Source organism: Cydia amplana, chromosome 24, assembly GCF_948474715.1.
Source record: "Cydia amplana chromosome 24, ilCydAmpl1.1, whole genome shotgun sequence".
In the NCBI taxonomy this organism is placed as follows: Eukaryota; Metazoa; Arthropoda; class Insecta; order Lepidoptera; family Tortricidae; genus Cydia; species Cydia amplana.
In genome coordinates, this window is record NC_086092.1 from 2,494,682 (window position 1) to 2,517,594 (window position 22,913).

The 22,913-nt window shown below is 40.0% G+C and overlaps 2 protein-coding genes across 2 annotated transcripts; both read left to right on the forward strand.

Annotated features, from left to right (window-relative positions):
* The first annotated feature begins 375 nt into the window (after positions 1–375).
* LOC134659187 (metaxin-2-like) lies at positions 376–19,745 on the forward strand. The gene is made up of 7 exons (XM_063514821.1): positions 376–694; positions 2,403–2,509; positions 9,275–9,505; positions 10,766–10,942; positions 12,421–12,482; positions 19,014–19,016; positions 19,551–19,745. Exons 1-7 carry the CDS (start codon positions 412–414, stop codon positions 19,702–19,704), a joined length of 1,017 nt encoding a protein of 338 aa, XP_063370891.1. The 5' UTR covers positions 376–411; the 3' UTR covers positions 19,705–19,745.
* LOC134659160 (uncharacterized) lies at positions 13,240–18,732 on the forward strand. The gene is made up of 4 exons (XM_063514789.1): positions 13,240–13,530; positions 15,752–15,899; positions 16,751–17,069; positions 18,565–18,732. Exons 1-4 carry the CDS (start codon positions 13,456–13,458, stop codon positions 18,614–18,616), a joined length of 594 nt encoding a protein of 197 aa, XP_063370859.1. The 5' UTR covers positions 13,240–13,455; the 3' UTR covers positions 18,617–18,732.
* Positions 19,746–22,913: the final 3,168 nt, after the last annotated feature.

A 22,913-nucleotide genomic window follows, 5' to 3' on the forward strand; every position in this document is an offset into this window, starting at 1 on the left:
TAGTGTGTTATCACTTTTACACATGGCGCTTGTATCCTCTAGCCGCCCGTACGTCAAACCTTGCCAAGCAAAATGAAATTTTATTTAGTCAACACAAAGTTCAAATTAGAATGACACAGGAGACCTTTTTATAGGTCTCTGGGCGGCTAGAGGAGTACTATTAGTTATTCTGTGCTAGAGGTTAAAATACTTAAGCCCCCTCCACACTCGTGCCGCGAACGCGAGTGTGGAGTCGATTTTCGCAGACCTTCTCTTTCCGAGTAAAACCTTGGTAAAAACTCTATAAATGACAACCGTATGATAAAAAAATGTCAGAAACTTATATAAGAATTTATCTAAATATTCTAAATTTCATCTCATTCTCAGGAAATTGTTATTTGCCATTTAATTAAAGAAACAGCCATAACCATAATGAGTTTAAAGGAACCAAAATTAAAAAAATCTCGCACTTCGACTTGGGTATTAAATTCTACAAGGACTTCAGGGTCTAATTCACCATGCAGCAGAACCAGGGAACAAATTTTCCAAAGATACGTTGATGTAATAGATTCAAAATCAGATGTTTCCACCGTTACAAGGAAATCTGAAAGACCATTTACAAACTTTGATGATGTAGAATTGGCTTTTCGGGCCAATTTAAACAGTAACAAAATTGCATGCACCAGCGATAACATGAAGAAGCTTACTCTTATGGGTAAGTCTAGTCTACATACTAGATTAGTATTAGATTATCTTCCGCTTGTACCTTGTCTGAGGCCAGAGAAAATGATAATATAGAAATAAAATTAAGTCCATACAGATAATTCCTCCTTTTTGTAATTAACATAAAATTATCTAAACGGAAGTGTCTGAAGTAAGTATTCAAACTGCCTCAACCTCATTTGGTAAAGTGGTTTAGCCGGTATTTGGCCGGTATCCCGGTCATGACTTCGAGACAAACTTCGATTTTTCTTTAATTTTAAGGGCAAGGTGTTCCGTAAGATGATGTTACTAATACCGGTGCATAAAACGGCGCATGCAGTGATGTGCCACGGATGGCCACGGGCTCAGCAATTCCCTTGCAGTACCTAATTACTAGCGTATGGTGACCATTTTAAATCGGAGGGTAGGTAGGTAGTAATACAACTTACAATGCATGTAGTACGAAAGTAAAAATGATAGAAAACATAGAGTTGTAGAAAATGGTTCTTAGGATTTATCTCCTACTTTTTAAAGTCGGTTAAACATTTTATAATATTTCGTTTTATATTTTTGACGATGGAGCAGTATGATATACGGCCTTAATCTATTCCTTGGGCAATTAAAAATATATTGAATGCTGTTAAGTTGGTACTACTCCTCAGCTGTCATAAAGGTGTCACTCAATCTGACATGGATCTGACAAATAGAAATAGTGTCAATTTGTAGAAGAGTTATGGAAATTTGTGCATTTATATTGATTGCATTTGTATAAAAATCCAAGATTGTTACTACTTTTGTGGTTAGATAGAGTTATAAAAATGCCAGAATTTGACCTCAAAGATTCCATCATAACATCACTTAATGGTGAGTAATTTTCTGTTGCAATTTTAAGTTTCACGTTTTCGTATTACATAATTTTTGTTTCTTGGAATATTGTGTTGTTTGTATGACACAATTGTTTATTTATAGATGCTGAGCGCCCTATTTTGATGTAATTCTGTGCTGTTACGAGTTTGGTCCGGTTTTGTCTTCTATAATTCTTAAAAATGAATAACGGGGATCCATTTATTTTTGGTACAAGACCTAAGATTTTGTGCGTGTGTGGAATTACATTTGATTTAACTAATCTGAATTGTACTTGTTCACAGTATAGTTAATGTATATTTCTTACATATGTGTTAGCTAGTAACAATTATTTTATAACATAACCTAAAAGTTTCAATTGTCTAACCATAACACAACAATTTGCTTTTGTAAAATTTTATTTTTAATTTAAATTCCACAGACTGGATATATCTTATACCTCTAAGGGTTTAGTTTTACGAGTATCACTTAATATTCCTTATTAATATTTAGATCAATCTCCGTGTTAGTTTTACTGGGCATTTTCTGCAAATTGACAGCCGTTGACGCCATTGTGCCTATTTCACGCGAAATACGACAGAAATACTCTATAACCACCCCAGTTCCTCCATGAAACCTAGCAAAGCTAATAACTAAATAATATTATAAACTGTTCTAAAAAATAATTTAAGTGTGGGGATGCTCAAAATTTTGTTTTATAATTATCATGGAATATGAGACATTAACAAAGATCTAAAAATTGCACATTTTCTCACTGTAACCAAATGTGTCCACTTTCTGCATGAAATATAAATCCTATAATAATAAAGTGTATTTGTTTATTTGTATTCATAAACATGTGGTATATATTATTTCAGCACAAGAGCCCTGGCCGGAAAATGTGAAGCTGTTCCAGCCGTACGAGGTGGAGCAAATACTGCTCCCGGATAATGCTAGCTGCCTGGCCGTGCAGGCCTTTTTGAAAGTGAGTTAACTGAGGCATTTTAAAGTTTTAATTTAATTTATTTAAACAACAAACTTCTAGAATTAAAACTACCTACGAAACTAAAACTAATACCTAAAAAAACTAAAAATCGCTATCAAAAGATGGTGCCAAAGATACTGGTAGCATTTCCTTGCTAAATCGCAACGATAAATTTATAAATTTGTTGAGCGGGGAAGCTGCCAGCTTTTTTGTCCCCAGTGACCTCCACCAGCCAAATCCTCCCTATTATTTATGATTGGGGTGTTGTGGGCCTTTGAGTGCCACTTCGACCAAGCTGTGACCTATTGTGACGGCCCTTTAAAGTTCACTACTAATGCCCGTTGAATCCAGGAAATTCCAGATTCTTTGGGCCGTAATGCTCTGTACCTAATAGGGTTCCAGTATGTGTCGCCCTAGGTAGGTACTTCTTTTGTACATTAGTGGTCCGCAGGAACAGAGATTGTGCATAGCAGTCTCCTCTGACTCCTGGCAGAACCTGCATGTCGCATCTTGTTTTTTCCCTATTTTTATTTATTATTATTTTATTTGATACACTAGCAGCTCTTGGAGCTGATGCGTGTATATCGAAGCACTTGTATTTTATTTTATTTTGCACTTTTTAAAGTTCTAAAATGTGTATCCAGTCTATTTTTGAAAATGTTGACCGATGGTGCACTAACAACAGTCTCTGGTAGAGAGTTCCACACATTTACCACACGATTAGGTAAGAAGTGTTTTCTAGGATTATTAGCACACGGAGGTTTGACAAGTTTTTTTGGAGTGTCCTCTTAACCTTACATTCTGGCTTGATGTGTATAGGTCGATAATATTAGGAACATTGTAGTGTCCAGACAAGATTTTGTATGTCTCGATAAGATCGCCTCGCTTCCTTCGGTCCTCCAATGTTGTAAGACCTAATTCCTGAAGCCGTTCTTCGTATGGCTTGTCTTTCAATGAAATAACCATTTTGGTTGCTCTTCGCTGAACTTTCTCCAGCAATGTGATGTCCTTTTTAAAGTAGGGGGACCATATCTGAAAAGCATACTCAAGTAAAGGACGAAGGTATGACTTATATATTCTAATAAATAGGTCCTTAGTAATTACATGGAATGCTTTGCGGATCATATACAGCATAGAATTTGCTCTCTTGGTGATTTTGGTTATATGCGTGTCCCATTTCAAATTATGTGAAATAGTGATACCCAGGTCTCTTTGACCAGCTACTGCTTGGAGGGGAACAGAGTCAATGTGGTAATTTAGTTTAGGGTTTGTTTTACCTATGTGGAGAACTGTGCACTTGTCAGCATTTAGTGATATAAGCCAGTCTTTGGTCCACTGAATTATGCGATCTAAATCACTTTGGATAATATTATGAGTTACTAGTGGATTACCCATAACTTTGGTATCATCAGCAAATATTGACAATTCCGACTGTACTACACTCTTTAAATCCGTTATAAATATGCCAAACAGGATTGGTCCAAGCACTGATCGCTGAGGAACACCACTATATACCTTGTGTGCATTCGATAGAGTTTTCCCTACTCTTACTTTAAATATCCTGTGGGTTAGAAAGTCCGATATCCATTCAAGGAGCTGACCACGAATTCCAAAGTGCTCCAATTTAGCAATAAGCCTTCGAATAGGTACACGATCGAATGCCTTTTCGTAGTCTAAGTATATTACGTCCGTAGGCTGACGATTGTCCCAGTCACGTGTCCACTTATCAAGACATACAAGAAGATTTGTCACTGTGGATCTTTTCGGTATAAATCCATGCTGCTCATTGATAATTACATTCTCCTTACTTATGAAATTTCGCAATTCAGTTACTATAATTTTTTCCATAGTTTTGCAGACTATACTTGTGAGGCTGATCGGACGATAGTTAGCAGCAACAAACTTATCGCCTTTTTTGTATATGGGAGTGACATGTGCTTCCTTCCAGTCTCGAGGTAGGGTTCCATTCTTGAGGGATAAATTCATTATAAAAGCCAGCTCATGGACAAGCACGCTACTGCACTTTTTAAGAAAAACAGAAGGTAGAGTATCCGGGCCCATCGAAGTGGAGTCGCTAAAAGATTCCTGATTTGGACCACAGTTAACTACTCCTCTTTCAAATTCTGCTCTTAATTTCCTGACTAGTGTCACCAGTTTATTATTTTCAGTTCTAGGTGAGGGTGGGGAGGGTCGATCCCTAGGGGACACTTGGTAAACTTCATTTTTAGGGTTCCGTAGCCAAATGGCAAAAAACGGAACCCTTATAGATTCGTCATGTCTGTCTGTCTGTCTGTCCGTCTGTCCGTCTGTCCGTCTGTCTGTCCGTCCGTATGTCACAGCCACTTTTCTCCGAAACTATAAGAACTATACTGTTGAAACTTGGTAAGTAGATGTATTCTGTGAACCGCATTAAGATTTTCACACAAAAATAGAAAAAAAACAATAAATTTTTGGGGTTCCCCATACTTCGAACTGAAACTCCAAATTTTTTTTTTCATCAAACCCATACGTGTGGGGTATCTATGGATAGGTCTTCAAAAATGATATTGAGGTTTCTAATAGCATTTTTTTCTAAACTGAATAGTTTGCGCGAGAGACACTTCCAAAGTGGTAAAATGTGTGTCCCCCCCCCTGTAACTTCTAAAATAAGAGAATGATAAAACTAAAAAAAATATATGATGTACATTACCATGTAAACTTCCACCGAAAATTGGTTTGAACGAGATCTAGTAAGTAGTTTTTTTTTATACGTCATAAATAGCCTAAATACGGAACCCTTCATGGGCGAGTCCGACTCGCACTTGGCCGCTTTTTATTTATTAAACCAAACGAAATACATTTTTTTACGCTAGTAACACTCATTCATTCGTTCCTAACTTCACGTTCTGTCATGGCGCTGTATCGAAGAAGTCAGTGGTTTAAAAATGGCGGACGGTAAAAGATTTTCTGCGTATTATATTACATTTTCGGTAAGCTTTACGTGGATTTATTTTATAGCATGGGATGGAAATGATGTTAGTGAGTGTGCTTATTTTATTTGTTGTTTATTGAAGTGATGATTAACTTGGATTACATTGAAATACGCGAACACAAGTTTCGAGTACGGCACGTTTTATAATCTTGCTATGTTTGGGGAGACTTAGTCTTTTTCTCCAGGGGAGATATGATTCCGGGATCATGTCACCCCCACATGGATCAAGTACACCTTGTAATCAATCTACTTACAAAATGATTCATAAGCTATCATAAATATTTTCTTTTCTTTTGGAAATCATGCCGCGAAAGTACGACCAGAGAAACACTGATTAAAATTTTCAAGGTTGACTCATTATTGTTTATTAATTGTATAATTTAGTTTTCAATTATACCTCCGACGTTTCGAAAACGGAATTGTCCCCGTGGTCTCGGAAAAGACTGACTAAAGTTGACATCGACATTTTACGAACTATCCGCACTTGGTCTTATTTATCAACTTAAACGTTTTACACACTAGGGATGTTCCGGGATCGACAAACAACACTCATAACTATATTTGGTTTTTCAACCGAACGATATTTGTTTTAACGGATGAGATGCAATTTCAATGGCCCTCCGAACTTTTATACTATAGAACCGACGACGGTCCGTAGAAAGGATTTTAGGATTATGCAGCTCAAGCACCGTCCTCAAAACGTGCGTGGTAAATTTATAAACTTTTAGTAAATAATAACGACCAGAGAAGGGTAAAAAACCAGTAGAAAATAAAAATATGCTGTATCTGAAGCTAAAAATACATTAAAAAGAACTTTAAAAGCTTTAGCTTGCTTGTTACAAGAATTTTTTTTGTTTATAACTTTAATTTCTGATTTTTTTTTACTTTTGTTGGTACAAAAATTGATTCCAAATTTTATGTTGTTGTATGGAAAATACAATTACATTGTATTTTAAAATCATAAGATTATGGATTATTATGTGTTTCATACCTTAATATATTAATTTCCTGTAGGTAAAGTTAATAAATTAATGTAGATACAACCCTCGAAGTATGGCATTTCCGCTTAAAATCTTTTTACCAAGTGTCCCCAAATATGGAAGACTTGATCCCATCGGACTAACACATCTGATAACCGGAAATACAACCTCAAAGTATGGAAGATACAATATATATATGTTTGCTGTGTGTTTTCCAAATTCTAGATGCATTACTAATAGCGATCCGAGTTATATAGTAAATGAGAATCTGGTATGGGGAGACATGGTAAAAATCTGTTTACCATGTGTCCCAAGAACCAGGGACACTTGATCCCCCTAGGATCAAGGCTCCCAATTAGGGGTAAACAAGTCTCCCTAATATAGGGGACACATGGTAAAAGTCTACAGTATGGGTTTTCATTAAATAATGGTCTAATTTATTGCACAAATCTGTTCTAATTCAAACTATTGATGAACAGATAAATTCTGAATCGTATGGTCTATAAAGTTTTTCAAAACAGCCAATAGTTAAGAAAATTTTTGCTAAAAATAAAAGGGGTGATCAACCCTCCCCAGTTTCCCCTATATGCTTTATATGATTTTTCACAGCCATTCAATTTATACTCTTTCCAAAGTTTTAATTTATTTTCTACCTTTTCTAGTACCTGCTTTGTTATCCATGGTTTATTTACATTTACCTTTTTTTTTTTTGTTGACAATGGTACATGGGTCTCGATAGCAGTGAGTGATTTCGACTTGAATTGTTTCCAAGCTTCGTCAATGTTAACCGTGTCTGTGCAATCTGTTGTGTTTATTGAAATAGTGTTCATAATTTCCTGAAAATCAGCCTTAAAAAAGTTTCTTCTTACTTCATGCGTACATGTACTTCGGTTCGATTTTAGCTGAATCTGTAATGTTGCTAGGAGTACTAGGTGGTCGCTTTTTCCTATGTTAGGGTAGTATTGTACTTTAGTACAAAGGTTTTCTTCGTTGCACATAATAAGGTCAAGTAAAGATTCCTCGCTATTTCGCTTCCTTGTTACTTCAGTCACTAGTTGGTTTAGGTTACTGTTTACAAACATATCAAGAAAGTTAGCATGTATTTGGAACATTTGTTTGTTCAACTTGCAGTGTCCAGTCAAAATTCTAGTCACCGCGCAATTTTTGTGTCTTTTGAGCCCTAGAAGTTCCTTAGCAATTTTGCTGTTGAACCCTTTGATTAGAGCTTTCGAGTTTTCTTGTCCTTTGACGAACTTCCACCAATCTATTGCTCTCGTTTTTTCTGTTGTTGAGCAGAGAATATGCGTCCCGTCAAAATCCCCCCTAAACAAGCATTATCTGGATACAGGCATTACCTCTCTCGATACCGAAAGGAACAAAGTTGTAACTGTTGTAAGTTTTAATTAGTTCAACCGTACTTACGAGGGGCGTTCAAAATATTCTCGGTATTGATATCTTACAACCTCTTCTAAAATTTCTTTCGTTACTGGCCGCTAAGGTTTATTCATTGACATTAAAAAAAAGTATAATTCGAACCGAGATGTTCTTTTGTTTTTCTGCAATTGCTGAACAAACATGAACATCATGTGGGAATTGACAATGTTAACTAAATTAGAACATCGATGCGTGATAAAATTCTTGACAAAACAGGGTAAAAATCAAAAAACCATAAAAGAGGAAATGGATTGTGTTTACCGTGAGTCTGCTCCTTCTTTATCTACCATTCAAAAGTGGTCAAGCGAGTTTAAACGTGGAAGGGAGAGTGTTGAAGACGACCCTAGACCTGGCCGGCCTGTAGTAGCTACTTCACAAGAAAATATTGATAAAGTGGAAAAACTTATATTGGAAGATGGTCGAGTGAAGGTAAAATCTATAGCACAAGTAACCAATCTCTCTATTGGTACCGTACATGATATTATCCATGACCATCTTAATATGTCAAAAGTAAGTGCAAGATGGGTTCCGCGAATGCTGACTCGGCTTCAAAAAGACATGCGTGTAGCTTGTTGTTCCGATTTTATTGACCTGTGCGGTGAAAATCCTGATGAGGTGCTGCAAAGAATAGTTACTGGAGATGAAACCTGGGTTCATCATTATGACCCAGAGAGTAAACAAGAGTCCATGCAGTGGCACATTAAGGGTTCAGCTCATCCCAAGAAGTTCAAGGTCATCCCTTCAGCTGGCAAGGTCATGGCCACGATATTTTGGGATTGTGAAGGAGTATTACTGATCGATTATAAAGAAAACGGTGTAAATATCACAGGACAGTACTACGCTAACATTCTACGTCAATTAAAGGATGCAATCAAAGAAAAGAGGCGAGCAAAGTTAACCAAAGGTGTTATGCTTCTGCATGACAACGCCCCCGTCCATACTGCTCATATTGCCAAGGCAGCTATTGTTGAATGTGGGTTTGAAACTGTTACTCACCCACCGTATAGTCCGGACTTAGCCCCCAGCGACTTCTTTTTGTTCCCCAATCTTAAAAAGGATCTGCGTGGAAATAAATTTTCCGATGATGAAGCATTGAAGGCGGCAGTGGAGGAGCATTTTTACACCAAAGATAAAAAATATTTTTATGCAGGATTAAAAAAAATAATTGATCTTTTAAGTGTATGAACATAGGGGGGGAGTATATTGAAAAATAAAAATATCAAACTTTTCGTACTTGTTTGTTTTCATTCTCATACCGAGAATATTTTGAACACCCCTCGTATGAATCAATAATTGAGCATTGTTTGGATTTGGACGCAGGTATACTCAACAAATCTTTCACAGCACCCTCTTCTATACATTTCTTTTTAATCTCCACAGATGTGCAACCTGCCCTTTGAAGTAGAGATGCGCTGGAACGCGGAGTTCATGTCACCGTCCGGCCGCGTCCCTTTCATCAAGTGTGGCGCCTTCGTAGTCTCAGAGTTGGAGCCGGTGGCGCAGTTCGCAGCCAACAAAGGTGTCTCGCTCTGCAGCCAGCTCAGCTCCGAAGAGAAGGCGGAGATGCGTGCTTACATGAGTCTTATTACCAATGTGCTGGTCAACGCTGAGGTAAGACAGAACCATAGACTAGGAATCCTCTAGACTGAGTTTAGAGCAATTATTTCATGAAACCGATGCTGCCAAAAATACGGGGGTGCGGGGGACGAGGTGAGCGAGTCCCGTGCCGTGATTGGTCGGTTCAAAGACACGGACCAATCACGGCACGGGATTGACTCGAAGATGGAGTAAAACTACCGTATAAGTGGCAGAGTGGGTAGCGTTACTATGCTCAGTCTAGAGGATGTCTTGTCTGTGGACAGAACCAATGCAAGATTAGGACTTTGCCCTGTATCTCGGGTCATCCATCAGATTTGATTGATTCCTGAGATTTTTGCGTCTCAAGTGACTGCTTATTGGTTAATCCGGTAGTGATATAGTTTTTAGATTTAGCCTTAGCCTTGACTAGTCAATCCAAAAAACCGGTCAAGTGCGAGTCGGACTCGCGTTCCAAGGGCTCCGTACATTACCCAATTTTTAATAGTGATTTTTTTTTGTGTGGAACATGAGTGAAATGTCTTTAAAAAACCCGTAGGGGTCGGATCATGTCAAAACTAAGTAATTAAGTCCGACTCAGGCGTGACTGTACATTTCTAATAGGTCTTCCTGTAACCCATAGGTAAAGAACTATTTTGCGTATTTTTTCAAAATTTTAGACCCAGTAGTTTCGGAGATAAAAGGGGGAAATGGCCGAACAGACAGACAGACGCACGAGTGATCCTATAAGGGTTCCGTTTTTTCCTTTTGAGATACGGAAGCCTAAAAAGGATGTGAAGATTAAATAATGTATTATGACACACAACAGAAACTTTAGTGTAAGCTGAAAGATTTCAGATTTCAGATGATTTATTGATAAATGTACATCTCATTTATTACATGTCAAATAAAAATACAAAAAATAAAATTAAAATTTGTTAATACTACATACATTGCATGAAATTGTATATAGGTACATATTATTATTTTTTTATTTACAGGGTTCGAATAGTGTTAGGATCAATGATCTTTTTGCAGAAACATTATGATTGTTTGTAATTGTTGGATATTTTTCAATGAAATAAATTTTATCTTATCTTATCTTATCTTATTACTATCCTGTGTTTTTATGTGTTCAGGAACACAGTTATACAGATTAACTCCCGCCCTGAGTATATCTTTTTTTAATCCGCTAACTTCTGAATCGACTTCAATAGAAGCGGCTACGATACACTGAATCTCACGCCGGTAAACTACACCCAGTAATACCTTAGATAACATTAATAATTGTTTCAGCTGTGGATATCCTGGATAGACGACGAAACCTACAACGCAGTGACCAAAGTGCGCAACTCTTCCGTGTACCCGTGGCCTCTCGGCTGGATCCAGACTCGAACCAAGCGCAACATGGTGGCCAAGCGGCTCAAGGCTCTGCACTGGCATGATAAGACACTAGACCAAGTTTTGGCTGATGTAAGTATATCCTGGATAGACGAAACCTACAACGCGGTGACCAAAGTGCGCAACTCTTCCGTGTACCCGTGGCCTCTCGGCTGGATCCAGACTCGAACCAAGCGCAACATGGTGGCCAAGCGGCTCAAGGCTCTGCACTGGCATGATAAGACACTAGACCAAGTTTTGGCTGATGTAAGTATATCCTGGATAGACGAAACCTACAACGCGGTGACCAAAGTGCGCAACTCTTCCGTGTACCCGTGGCCGCTCGGCTGGATCCAGACTCGAACCAAGCGCAAAATGGTGGCCAAGCGGCTCAAGGCTCTGCACTGGCATGATAAGACACTAGACCAAGTTTTGGCTGATGTAAGTATATCCTGGATAGACGACGAAACCTACAACGCAGTGACCAAAGTGCGCAACTCTTCCGTGTACCCGTGGCCTCCCGGCTGGATCCAGACTCGAACCAAGCGCAACATGGTGGCCAAGCGGCTCAAGGCTCTGCACTGGCATGATAAGACACTAGACCAAGTTTTGGCTGATGTAAGTATATACTGGATAGACGAAACCTACAACGCAGTGACCAAAGTGCGCAACTCTTCCGTGTACCCGTGGCCTCTCGGCTGGATCCAGACTCGAACCAAGCGCAACATGGTGGCCAAGCGACTCAAGGCTCTGCACTGGCATGATAAGACACTAGACCAAGTTTTGGCTGATGTAAGTATAGATTTGTCTTTGATGTATAATTGAAAGGTACACGGTCTATAGTCACTTTTTTCAGAAAATGAGATTTTCATCTCAAAATGTAGAACTCTTAATGCACTATTAGTTATAATCTTTTGCTACCCCTGTATGATATATGTAACACAAATATTTTTTTAGTTAAATAAGTCCAGGTCACGGAATTACCATACATTTTGACATTGTTCCAAATTTTTAAACCGCATGACTCAAAATGTTACTAAAGTGACTAGACATGTTCTTTCCTGCAGTTAGTTAAAGATTGAAGCCAAAACAAAAATAAGAGCGTGTTCAGGTAATTTTGTTAACATTTCGTCTGCTTAGCTACTCCTGCTGACTGTACAAAATCGGGTATCGAAACCCGAAAACGACCACTAGCCCTACGAGTAGTTTGAACTCATGAGTCATGACGTCCCCTGGTTTGTGTCGATATTAAAAATTAAATAAAGCGACCTGCATTATAATCTTAGACGATATAACCAAACGGAGACGCCTTGTCTGTAATTTTCTGTACAAAACAGTCTGCCAATTTTACAGGGGGAGGGGCACGTCAAATGTATACGTAACGTAAAAATAGCCATGTCAGATAAACGTCAGTCCATACATTGTGTAACTGATGTAGGACCATTGGCCGCCTATTTTCGACAGAGGGGAACGCCTGTTAATGGCTACTCTGTTTGGTTATATCCTCTAAGATTTCAATAGTTGTATGTGAGCAAAATAAATGTAAGTATTATATTTTATATTATTTTCAGGTGGACCAATGTTGCAATTCGCTGAGCCAGCGTCTGGGCGACAAGGACTATTTCTTTGGAACGTAAGTTTCACATATTAAGTAACATTATACCTTATAATCGTGTGAATTGTGATAATTATCGTGACTGCCATTCTGATAAATTGTATTGCATATTTGTATTTATGTAGTTACTTGTATAGTTTCAAACATGAATCCAGAACTCTTGTTTCGTAAGTGGTTGATAATGCGGTCTCTATGTATCTCTATTGATCCACAAACTCAGATACGCGCGCTGCTCGGGGCCTCTGGGCCTCGCGCCGCGCTCATACTCAAACCTATAACGTAACCTAACCTTCCCCTCCCTTCCCCTAGCCCCACCCCCCTGGACGCCCTGATCCACCGTCATATCCGCACGCTGCTCGGGGCCTGTGGGCCTCGCGCCGCGCTCATATTCAAACCTATAACGTAACCTGACCTTCCCCTTCCTTCTCTAGCCCCACCCCCCTCACGCCCTTATCCACCGTCATATCCGCACGCTGCTCGGGGCCTCTGGGCCTCGCGCCGCGCTCATATTCAAACCTATAACTTAACCTTCCCCTCCCTTCCCCTAGCCCCACCCCCCTGGACGCCCTCATCTACGGGCATATCCGCGCGCTGCTCGGGGCCTGTGGGCCTCGCGCCGCGCTCATATTCAAACCTATAACTTAACCTAACCTTCCCCTCCCTTCCCTAGCCCCACCCCCCTCACGCCCTGATCCACCGTCATATCCGCACGCTGCTCGGGGCCTGTGGGCCTCGCGCCGCGCTCATATTCAAACCTATAACGTAACCTAACCTTCCCCTCCTTTCCCCTAGCCCCACCCCCCTGGACGCTCTCATCTACGGCCATATCCGCGCGCTGCTCGGGGCCTGTGGGCCTCGCGCCGCGCTCATATTCAAACCTATAACGTAACCTAACCTTCCCCTCCCTTCCCCTAGCCCCACCCCCCTGGACGCCCTTATCTACGGCCATATCCGCGCGCTGCTCGGGGCCTGTGGGCCTCGCGCCGCGCTCATGTTAAAGCCTATAACCACGGCGCTGCTGTTTCATACGCTGCGGGTGGCCAATCTCACGCAGATGACTTTGACGGTGCGTTTCGTTCGAATTTATAAGGAGTATATCGCAAATAAATATAACATACAATAGTAATATGTGAGTAGGTAACAGTTTTGAATGATTCACGGTTAGTTTCACTAGACTTATATCGACCGGGATATGAACCGTCTTATAACGGCAGCTCGAATACAATACAAAATGTAATTTCATTTATTTCATTTCATTTATTTCATTTATTTATAATGTAATATTAGCATTAACAGATAAACCTTACATGCTAACACATAGATTTCATTTATATTATTACTTCTTAACTTATCTTAGCATTATATAATATGTATTTCATTATAATTTTATTTACGTAGTTACATATTTAGTTTTAAGATGTTTACTGTATTTAATTTAATAAACTTATCGTATAATATATTGTGTATGTTATATATATTGATAGGTAGACTAGTAGATAACACAGTATAATTGCATTAATATGGAATAGAACTTTTTGTGACTAGTGTCTCCAGGTAACGGCTTGATGCTATCAAAAGTTTTGATTCTGGGGTAAAAAATACATCCAGGGAGCTATCTCTGACCAGGATATTGTTTATAAGCGTCAGAGCTAGGTGCAGGGGGGAGGAGGAAAGAGCGCGCGTGCGCGCCGACGGGACAGCTAACGGGCCGCGTCGCCTCGCGCGCAACTGCATGCCACACGTACGCGGGACCCTAAATGGGACCAGTGCAAGTAGCTCCGGATTAATTGTTAGTCCTCGGATTAGTTTCAAAAAGTATTTTACTAAATACATATGTCTTCGAAATTCGAGGGACGTGTACTCTACCATTCCGAGGACGAAGAGAGTTGGGAAGAGGTACGGGTAGCGTCCATACATTTTGTGGTACAAAAAGCGTACAAATGATTTTTGTACTTTTTCCAATTGGAGCGTATATTGGTGCTCATGGGGATTCCAAATAACGGAATTTGTTTCCAATTTGCTGCGCACATATGCATTGTATAGGACGCTAATAGCGTGCTGGTTAGTAAACAGTTTGGCTTGACGAATGACAAATCCTAAACACTTTCTAGCTTGATTGCAGAGCTTGGTAATATGTGGGTTAAATGTAAGTCGAACGTCAAACCATGTGCCGAGGTCTTTTACTTCATTTACATGTTTCAGTGGTTTAGCGTCAATGGTATATTTTAGATGTGTATCAGGCTCACGAGCACGTGTGTACGACATCACTGAGCACTTATCCTCATTAAGGGTGAGACTATTATTTTGGGCCCAGATATGTACGGCGTCGATATCCGATTGAAATTGAATGGAATTGTGAGGGGTATCAATTGGTAGTGCCAGCTTTAAATCGTCGGCAAACAGCAAGCAGGTCGAATACGTGACCACTGCCGGCAGGTCATTGATGAGGACAAGAAACAGCAAGGGACCGAGGTTGCTGCCCTGACCTATACCTGACCTCACCAAGAATGGTGCCGACCGTGACTCCTCGTACTGCACGAACTGATGCCTATTTGAGAGATAGCTGGCCACAAATTGGAGCAGATCAATAGAAAAACCGGCCATGCACAGCTTCTTGAGTAATCACGGTTATAAGGAGTTTTTTTTTAACAAGTAGCTGTCGGTGGAATCGCAGAATGTAAATAGGACCCTACCACCAAAAATCCATTGATAGTATTAAATATCTTAAGTCCAAGACCAATTCATTCTTCAAATACGTACGTTATGCTGAAATTGTGGTTGTCAAATTTCAGTTACCAAAAAAAACAATGTTTCTTTAGAGTACGATTTTGTCTTGAAGCTTTACATCTCATACTGTCTCTGAATCTTTGCTACCATTACCACAAAGCGCCTCTCATACCGCTAGGTGGCGCAAGCGCGAGCAGGCGTCCGTTCCGTAGCGGTGCGCGGCAACAAAATTGGTGTGGGCCGCATGTACTTATAGGTACTTGGAGCGACGCGACGAAATCGCGGAGTGAGCCACGCCTGGTTACTTTTTAACCTTTTGGACGCCAATTACCGATATATCCGCACCGTAGGTTCAACGCCAAAGAACGATTAATCGGTCACAGACCACAGAGCAACATAGACCTACGTGCATATATATGCATAAAGTTCAATTTCAGTTTTGACACTTCGGTGACGTGGCGTCAGCGTGACAGCTTTTGTGTTTGACACGGCGTCGAAAAGGTTATTAATTACAAATTGAAGTAGTTAGCGAATACTAATATCTCCAATATAATTGAAAGCCACAAGAAGAGACCCTAGTGTCCCACGTGTCCCTGCTGCGGCAGGCCCCGGAGCGGCCCCGGATAGTTCCCCGCAATACCAGCTCACGCTTGTCTGCCCGTATTCGGTCTTGGGACGGGCAACGCGGGGACAATATGTTTGGTTATGGTTTGTCTATACCATAGATAAATAAATACATAGAGTGCTCACTCCATACATCAGTTTTAGTACCAAAACGGCTATTATTTTCGAAGTCGACATCCAACATCGAGTAGCGGAATTATCAGTACTGCTACTTGACAATAGATGTTCCGACTACCGAAAAGTCAACAACAATTTTCAGCTAATATTATAAGTATTATAACCGGATTAACCGGAAGTCTATTTTCAACTCCTTCTGATTTTAATAGGTATTAGTTGTAAATTGTTGTTCAATACAATTTTCGTAAGTCGCGACACTAGATAATTCTAGTATCAAGATACTGATAATTCCGCTACTCGATGCTAAATGTCGACTGCGAAAATAATAGTCGTTTTGGTATCAAAACTGATGTATGGAGTGAGCACTCTGTTCTTACTATATTTCTCTATGTCCATACCTACTTGCCGAAGTTGCCGCATGGTTGTTCCATATATGGAACACATTAGTGACAACCTGTTTTTCAGCGCTCCCCGGAGTTACCTCGAGGTTTCAGACGTGATACCAATTCACGCTTCTTCCTGCTGTTAACGTTCTTACGGCATTTTCTTATTAGTTGCAGTCCTTGAGTCCAATGTTCCATATATGGAACAAACATCGTGAGAAAATGTCAGTTAATCTACGCTACTTACTTGGTACAAAACAGAGTAATTTACTGTAGATACATTTACGTAAATTTTAGTACTTATCTAAAGTCAGTTTTCCTCAATTGAAACTTAGAATACTTTAACCAGTTTAACTGTTCTAATAGCAAACACTCCCTAGCTCCCTACATCATAGTTTAGCCGTAATGGTAACAGAATACTATTTCATCACGCAGGCTTCAAACCGTTTGCAAGCAAGCAAATAAACATAACAGTCACCAAGGACGGCCTAACATGCCAACCTCCGACAAGACTAGTTCGCGAAGAATCCTACGCTTGCGTAAAGCAAATCCTAGACAAAGTCCTTGATAACCTAGACTTTGAGAAGGATGATAAGGATTTCGATTTCGTTGAGTTTAGCAGCTCCGAAATGGGGGATATGAAGACGAACTTGGATAGGATCGAGGAGGATTTCTTGGCTCATTCTGACACTGATGATACTTCTGAAGCCACTGATGTTTTGGAGAATGAATCCGGTTCGGTTCAGGATTCGAGGTAATTTGTAGTGTACTTAAGGTTCCGTCACACAGGCGCGTTTTCCGGGCGGAGCGTGAGCGGGGCGCGCCGCTTTTACATATATACCGCTCACGCCCCGCCCGGAAAACGCGCCTGTGTAACGGAACCTTTAGTTATTTAAAATTTATACAGTACGCGGTTGTTGTAGTATAAAAATATTCAATTGTCATATCATACCAGTCATATCTAGAATTTGACCAAGCTAAGTTGGTAGCGATTTTGATAGGCCAGTCTATGCAAGTTTTACGTCATAATTTCATAAAAGTTGACGTTTAAAATAACACTTGCACAACTCTGCATTGTTATTTGATTCAAAGTTTGCTATAGTTTACCTTTGAGATTGACAAAGTTTTACTCGTAAATCCCATGACGTGGTTAATACTTCTAATGCGTTTGTTTGTAGTATCCAAGAACTTGATGCCGACGACAGCCGTCTGGCTGTTACAGAAACGCGTATCGGCTCGGAAATAACTGTATTTCCTGGGACTCAAGGTTTTATTTTCATTTTTTTTTCTTGTAAATTCTAGTAGCTCCTAAAATCTAGTACCTAGCTAACGTTTTAAACACACAAGTAGAAACTTCCGTTTATAGACGGGTCTATCGAGAAATTTGATTTATTACCTTTACTAGCGACCCGCCCCGGCTTCGCACGGGTTAAGAAATTATACAAAAACGATCCTCTTGAATCACTCTATCTATTAAAAAAAACCGCATCAAAATCCGTTGCGTAGTTTTAAAGATCTAAGCATACAGACAGACAGACAGCGGGAAGCGACTTTGTTTTATACTATGTAGTGATTAACCGACTTTTCGGCACAGGTTCCACTGGTCGTGGTCGACTGGTCGTGGCTAACTGTAACTGATGTTTCGCGATAGACCCGTCTAGGTATAAATGTGACATAATATGTGTTCAAAACGCGAAAGTTTTAAATATTAAATAGAAACTGGCTATGGATGAGGTCTTGGTTGCTCAGATGGCAGAGCGCTGGAGTATCGATCCAGAGGCCGTGAGTGCAAGTCTCACCCAAGAGAGTATATTCTAAGCTTAAATAGAAACTACTTAAATATTTCTAGTAGACATGCGCGAAACAGTGCTTCAAAAAGTAATGCTATATCACATCACGGTTTCGAAAACGTAATATTACACTGAGATATCACATCACTCGGTATATCGCCGGAACGTGGTCAGCGCTCGGGCGCGCGCGAAATGGCACCATCACAGCTATCGCCTACATTACGCAGCGCATCTGCGGCACTTATACATTACACGCACTGTGTATATGCTTGAACTGACCATTCTATATTTAATCGAATCTATTACGCGCGCTTCGGCTGGTCGTTCGCTCTCGCATAATGAGTGATGTTTGAAGTAATGGTTCATTTTTCGGAGTGATACGTAATGCCATATTACGCGTTCCGAGTGATATCTCATTTGTGATATTACGAGCATTACTTACACATGTCTAATTTCTAGACCCCGGAGCCACCGTGAAGAGCTCGAGCAGCGAGAATATCCGCGTTCGTAAGCTCATGGAATACATTCGACAGAAAAACGCGGAGTTTAACATCGGTCCGCAAGTCGCCGATGTCGATTGATCTGTTTTTGATTCTTGTTTTGTGTTGTTGATTCGAAATATACGTGAAAAGTACAGTTTTACTTATTTTTTGAAAAACGTTTTATCAGAATGGCAGTCATGTTCACGTAAGTTATTAAAGTTATCTGTAGTACTTACCTATGTACGGTTATGTGTAGTGTTACGGGTCATCCGTTTACAAGGTATAAATATATATCATCTTCCTCGCGTTATCCCGGCATTTTGCCACGGCTCATGGGAGCCGGGGGTCCGCTTGGCAACTAATCCCAGTAATTGGCGTGGGCACTAGTTTTTACGAAAGCGACTGCCATCTGACCTTCCAACCCAGAGGGTAAACTAGGCCCGTATTGGGATTAGTCCGGTTTCCTCACGATGTTTTCCTTCACCGAAAAGCGACTGGTAAATATCAAATGATATTTCGTACATAAGTTCCGAAAAACTCATTGGTACGAGCCGGGGTTCGAACCCGCGACCTCCGGATTGCAAGTCGCACGCTCTTACCGCTAGGCCACCAGCGCTTTATATATATAAATATATATATATATATATATATATATAGTAGTATTATTTACAAATATTTTATTATTATAGTAGGACGTATATAGACATAGAGAAATATAGTAAGACAAGAGTGCTCACTCCATGCATCAGTATTGGTACCAAAAAGACTATTATTTTCTTAGTCGACATCTAGCATCGAGTAGCGGAATTATCAGTACTGTAATAAATGTATCAGTACAGGGGTCTCCAAACTTTTCCGGATTTGAACGCTTCGCGGGCCGGGGTTTGGAGAACCCTGATATAGATAAATAGACCTTAGTACATAATGCATATTTACTCCCATCATAAACGTTTTCCCGTCCAGCCCGACAGAGCTGGACGCGCTCGTGTTCGGGCACGTGTTCACGGTGCTCACGACCCGCCTCCCGCGCCGCCGGCTCGCGGAGACCATCCGTAAGCACGCGCCGCTGCTGGCGCTCGCCCGCCGGGTCGACGAGACCTATTTCAAGCGCCCATAGCGCCCGAGGGTCCAGGATATCTCCACCAAGTTTACTAGCCCTTAGACTTTACTATAATAGAGTCTACCTACGTCAAAGATATGTTTACATTTTGTAAACGTGTAAAGGGACATTTTCACTTAACTGTGTATCCTTAACGGCCGGTTAGCAATCATCACAAAATTGACGGTCAATGTCAAATCCCATACATTATGTCAGGAATTCGTCTAAACGCATATCTAAACGCGTTACTGAAACACGACTTAAGTCACACTTTAAGGTAAGTGTCATTCAATAGAACTTGCTAACTATGTAAACAAACCGCCATACTGAAATTGACACTGAATGTCAATTTACTAGTAACTTTTGTTTACATAGTTGGCAGGTTCTATTGAATGACACTTTACAAGTTAAAATGAAATTGCCCAAACATCTTTGACGTCGACTGTATATTGTTCCGTATATGGCAAGTTCCATATATTGTCAGGTGACAACCAAAACTCACTAATTACTATCATAGAGCCAAAGTAAATCGTACTAGTAACAGACAACTTCATTTTTTTCTTGCAATTACATATTAGTGACTTGGTTGTCACCTATAGGTATAGCACATTGTTCCGTATATGGAACAAATGGCAGAATTATACAAATTCAAATGATGTTAAAAAACCACGGATATTTTTGGGTTAGTGTTACTGATTCTAAGATACTAAGGAAATTTTTTGTGGGGATAGAACTGGTATAAATGTCATAATAACATTTTATAAATATCATAACATGTAGGAGATTATGGCGTCGATTTTATAACGTTCATAAATAAATCATAATAGTTCAAGACGCATTTATGTTTGTGTGGCGTTACATTACAAAGCATCTATTTTTATGCATTCTTTGTAAATTGTTTAAGGACTAAAGTGTCATTCTATGGAACTTACTATGTAAACAAAAGTCACTAGTCAATTGACATTTGGAGACAATTTTAATATGGCGGTTTGTTTACATAGTTAGCATAAGTTCCACAGAATGACACTTTACAGTGAATACTAATTTGTGTAGTAGGTATTAGGACAAGATGCTTGATTTGTGTGAAGAGAAATAAATTGTTGACGTTAACTGTGTTAAGAGCTATTTTAGAATACCTGTAATAATGTTTAAATTCTGTGTTGTGCGGTACTTATAACATAAATAAAAGCACAAACTAACATATGTATTTTTAGGCAATACTAAGTTTGATAAGTACACTTAGATACACAAGGTTCTATATAGAAGCACTTTTTATGTCGACTGTATTAGTGTATAATTATGGGACATTATCTATGGAAAGGGACCTTATTGTCGATGGCGCTTACGCCGCACAGCTTCGCGCAGCATTGTATTTATATCAGAGCATCGTTAAGAGCCAACAGGAGTGGTCATTTCTCCATACAAACGTACTCGACTGTTTCCTCCGTGGGTTTTGAAGCTAGAGCAATGATTTTTTCAACACAGATTAATATTGTCAATATCTGTGTCGGACCGTTTTGCTTTTTTTGATATTTTTGTTTTTTAAGGCGCTAGAGCCCTTCAAAAATGGCCAAAATGGCCTAATTGACTATGCCGCAATGAGAGGCGTGCTATTCAAAACTGACATCAATTAGTCAAAAAAGAAAAACGGTCCGACACAGATAATGTCATAATCATTTAGATTTCCAAATTTGGTTACGATTGGTTAAGTTTTGGAGGAGGAAACAGTCGAGTACGAAACCTCGATTTTTGAGATTTTTACGCAGGATTTTTCGCCTTGTCCTTATCGCACTAGTTTTAGGAGCCGCTTCCGTTAGCGAGACGGGTATATTTACCTAAAATATTTAAATCTTAGCTCCTGTTGGCTCTTAATAATGGGCAATGGCGTAATCGCCATCGACAATAAGGTCCCTTTTCATAGATAACGTCACATATAATATAGGCAGGTATAGTATATCTTACAAAGTCATCAATTGTAAACGGTGTAAAATGATAGTCCCACTATTGGTTGCAGCGATTTTAACTATCGAGTCAGAAATATTGAAACAAAATAAACGTCATATTGTTTAGGTAAGATCTACGAGTAGGTACACCTAAGTGTAAGGCCTGAGTGGACGCTCGAAGCGGAGCGTTCGGCGGGGCGTGCAGCGTGGCGTCGGGCTCACGCGTGATGTGAGCAGCGTGCACTAAGGCCGCTCCTATACGCTTGCATTTGTTTGACATGCACGCCGCACGCCCCGCCCCGCTGCACGCCCAACTCGAGCGTCCACTCAGGCCTTACACTAAGAGCAATAAAAATGGGTAACTTATGGGAATTTCCATAGTCACCCGCTCCGTGTACAACTGTAGGAACATAAACGTTTTTGCAAATATTACTTTAAATCATTTAATGTGTTAAGTATTATAAATATTAAGTTTTTGTTGGGTGTTTGTATAAGTCTTTGTTCATTGTATGATTATTGATTATGAATAATATTATTAAACTGAATTATGTTAGACGTGTTGTTTTATTTCATCACTCATTTTTACTTCAAAGCCTCCTCCCTACACATACTGTGAAAGTAAATTTGTCTGTCTGTTAACACATGCAATGCCAGCGCGAGCTACACGCTACGAGCGTGATAACACGGGAAAAACCGTATGTAGCGAAAAGCGCCTACGGGGAGCGTTCAAGTATTACGTAACGCAATTTTTGGACATTTTTGACCCCCCCCCCCCTCCCCCCATATAACGCGCCGTAACGTTTTTCTGTACCCCCCCTCCCCCTAGTAAAACGTTACGTAACCACCAAGTGACCATTTTTTTACCTAAAGGCCACGATTATGTGGCGTAAAGTACCATAAAGTGACGAAAAGTTCTGAAGGGCTAAAAAACAATGTTACGTAACGCGTAGTTCAAACACGCCCTCCCGCCCCTGTAACGCATCGTAGCGTTTTACAAGACACACCCCCCCCAATTCGTTACGTAATACTTGAACGCTCCCTACGAACAGTGAACTCCCCTAGCGAGGCGCTAGCAGTTAATGTTAACTCTTCAGCTTCACGCTTAAACCGAACCGATTTAGATGAAATTTGGCATGTCGATAGTTTGAGGCCCGGGGGAAGGACATAGGGTAGTTTTTATCAATCATCATTATACCACGCAGACGAAGTTGCGGGTAGAAGGCAGCATTATAATTATTTTTGCCTTTGCCCGGACGTGCTATAGTATTTTTAAAACGGCATGGG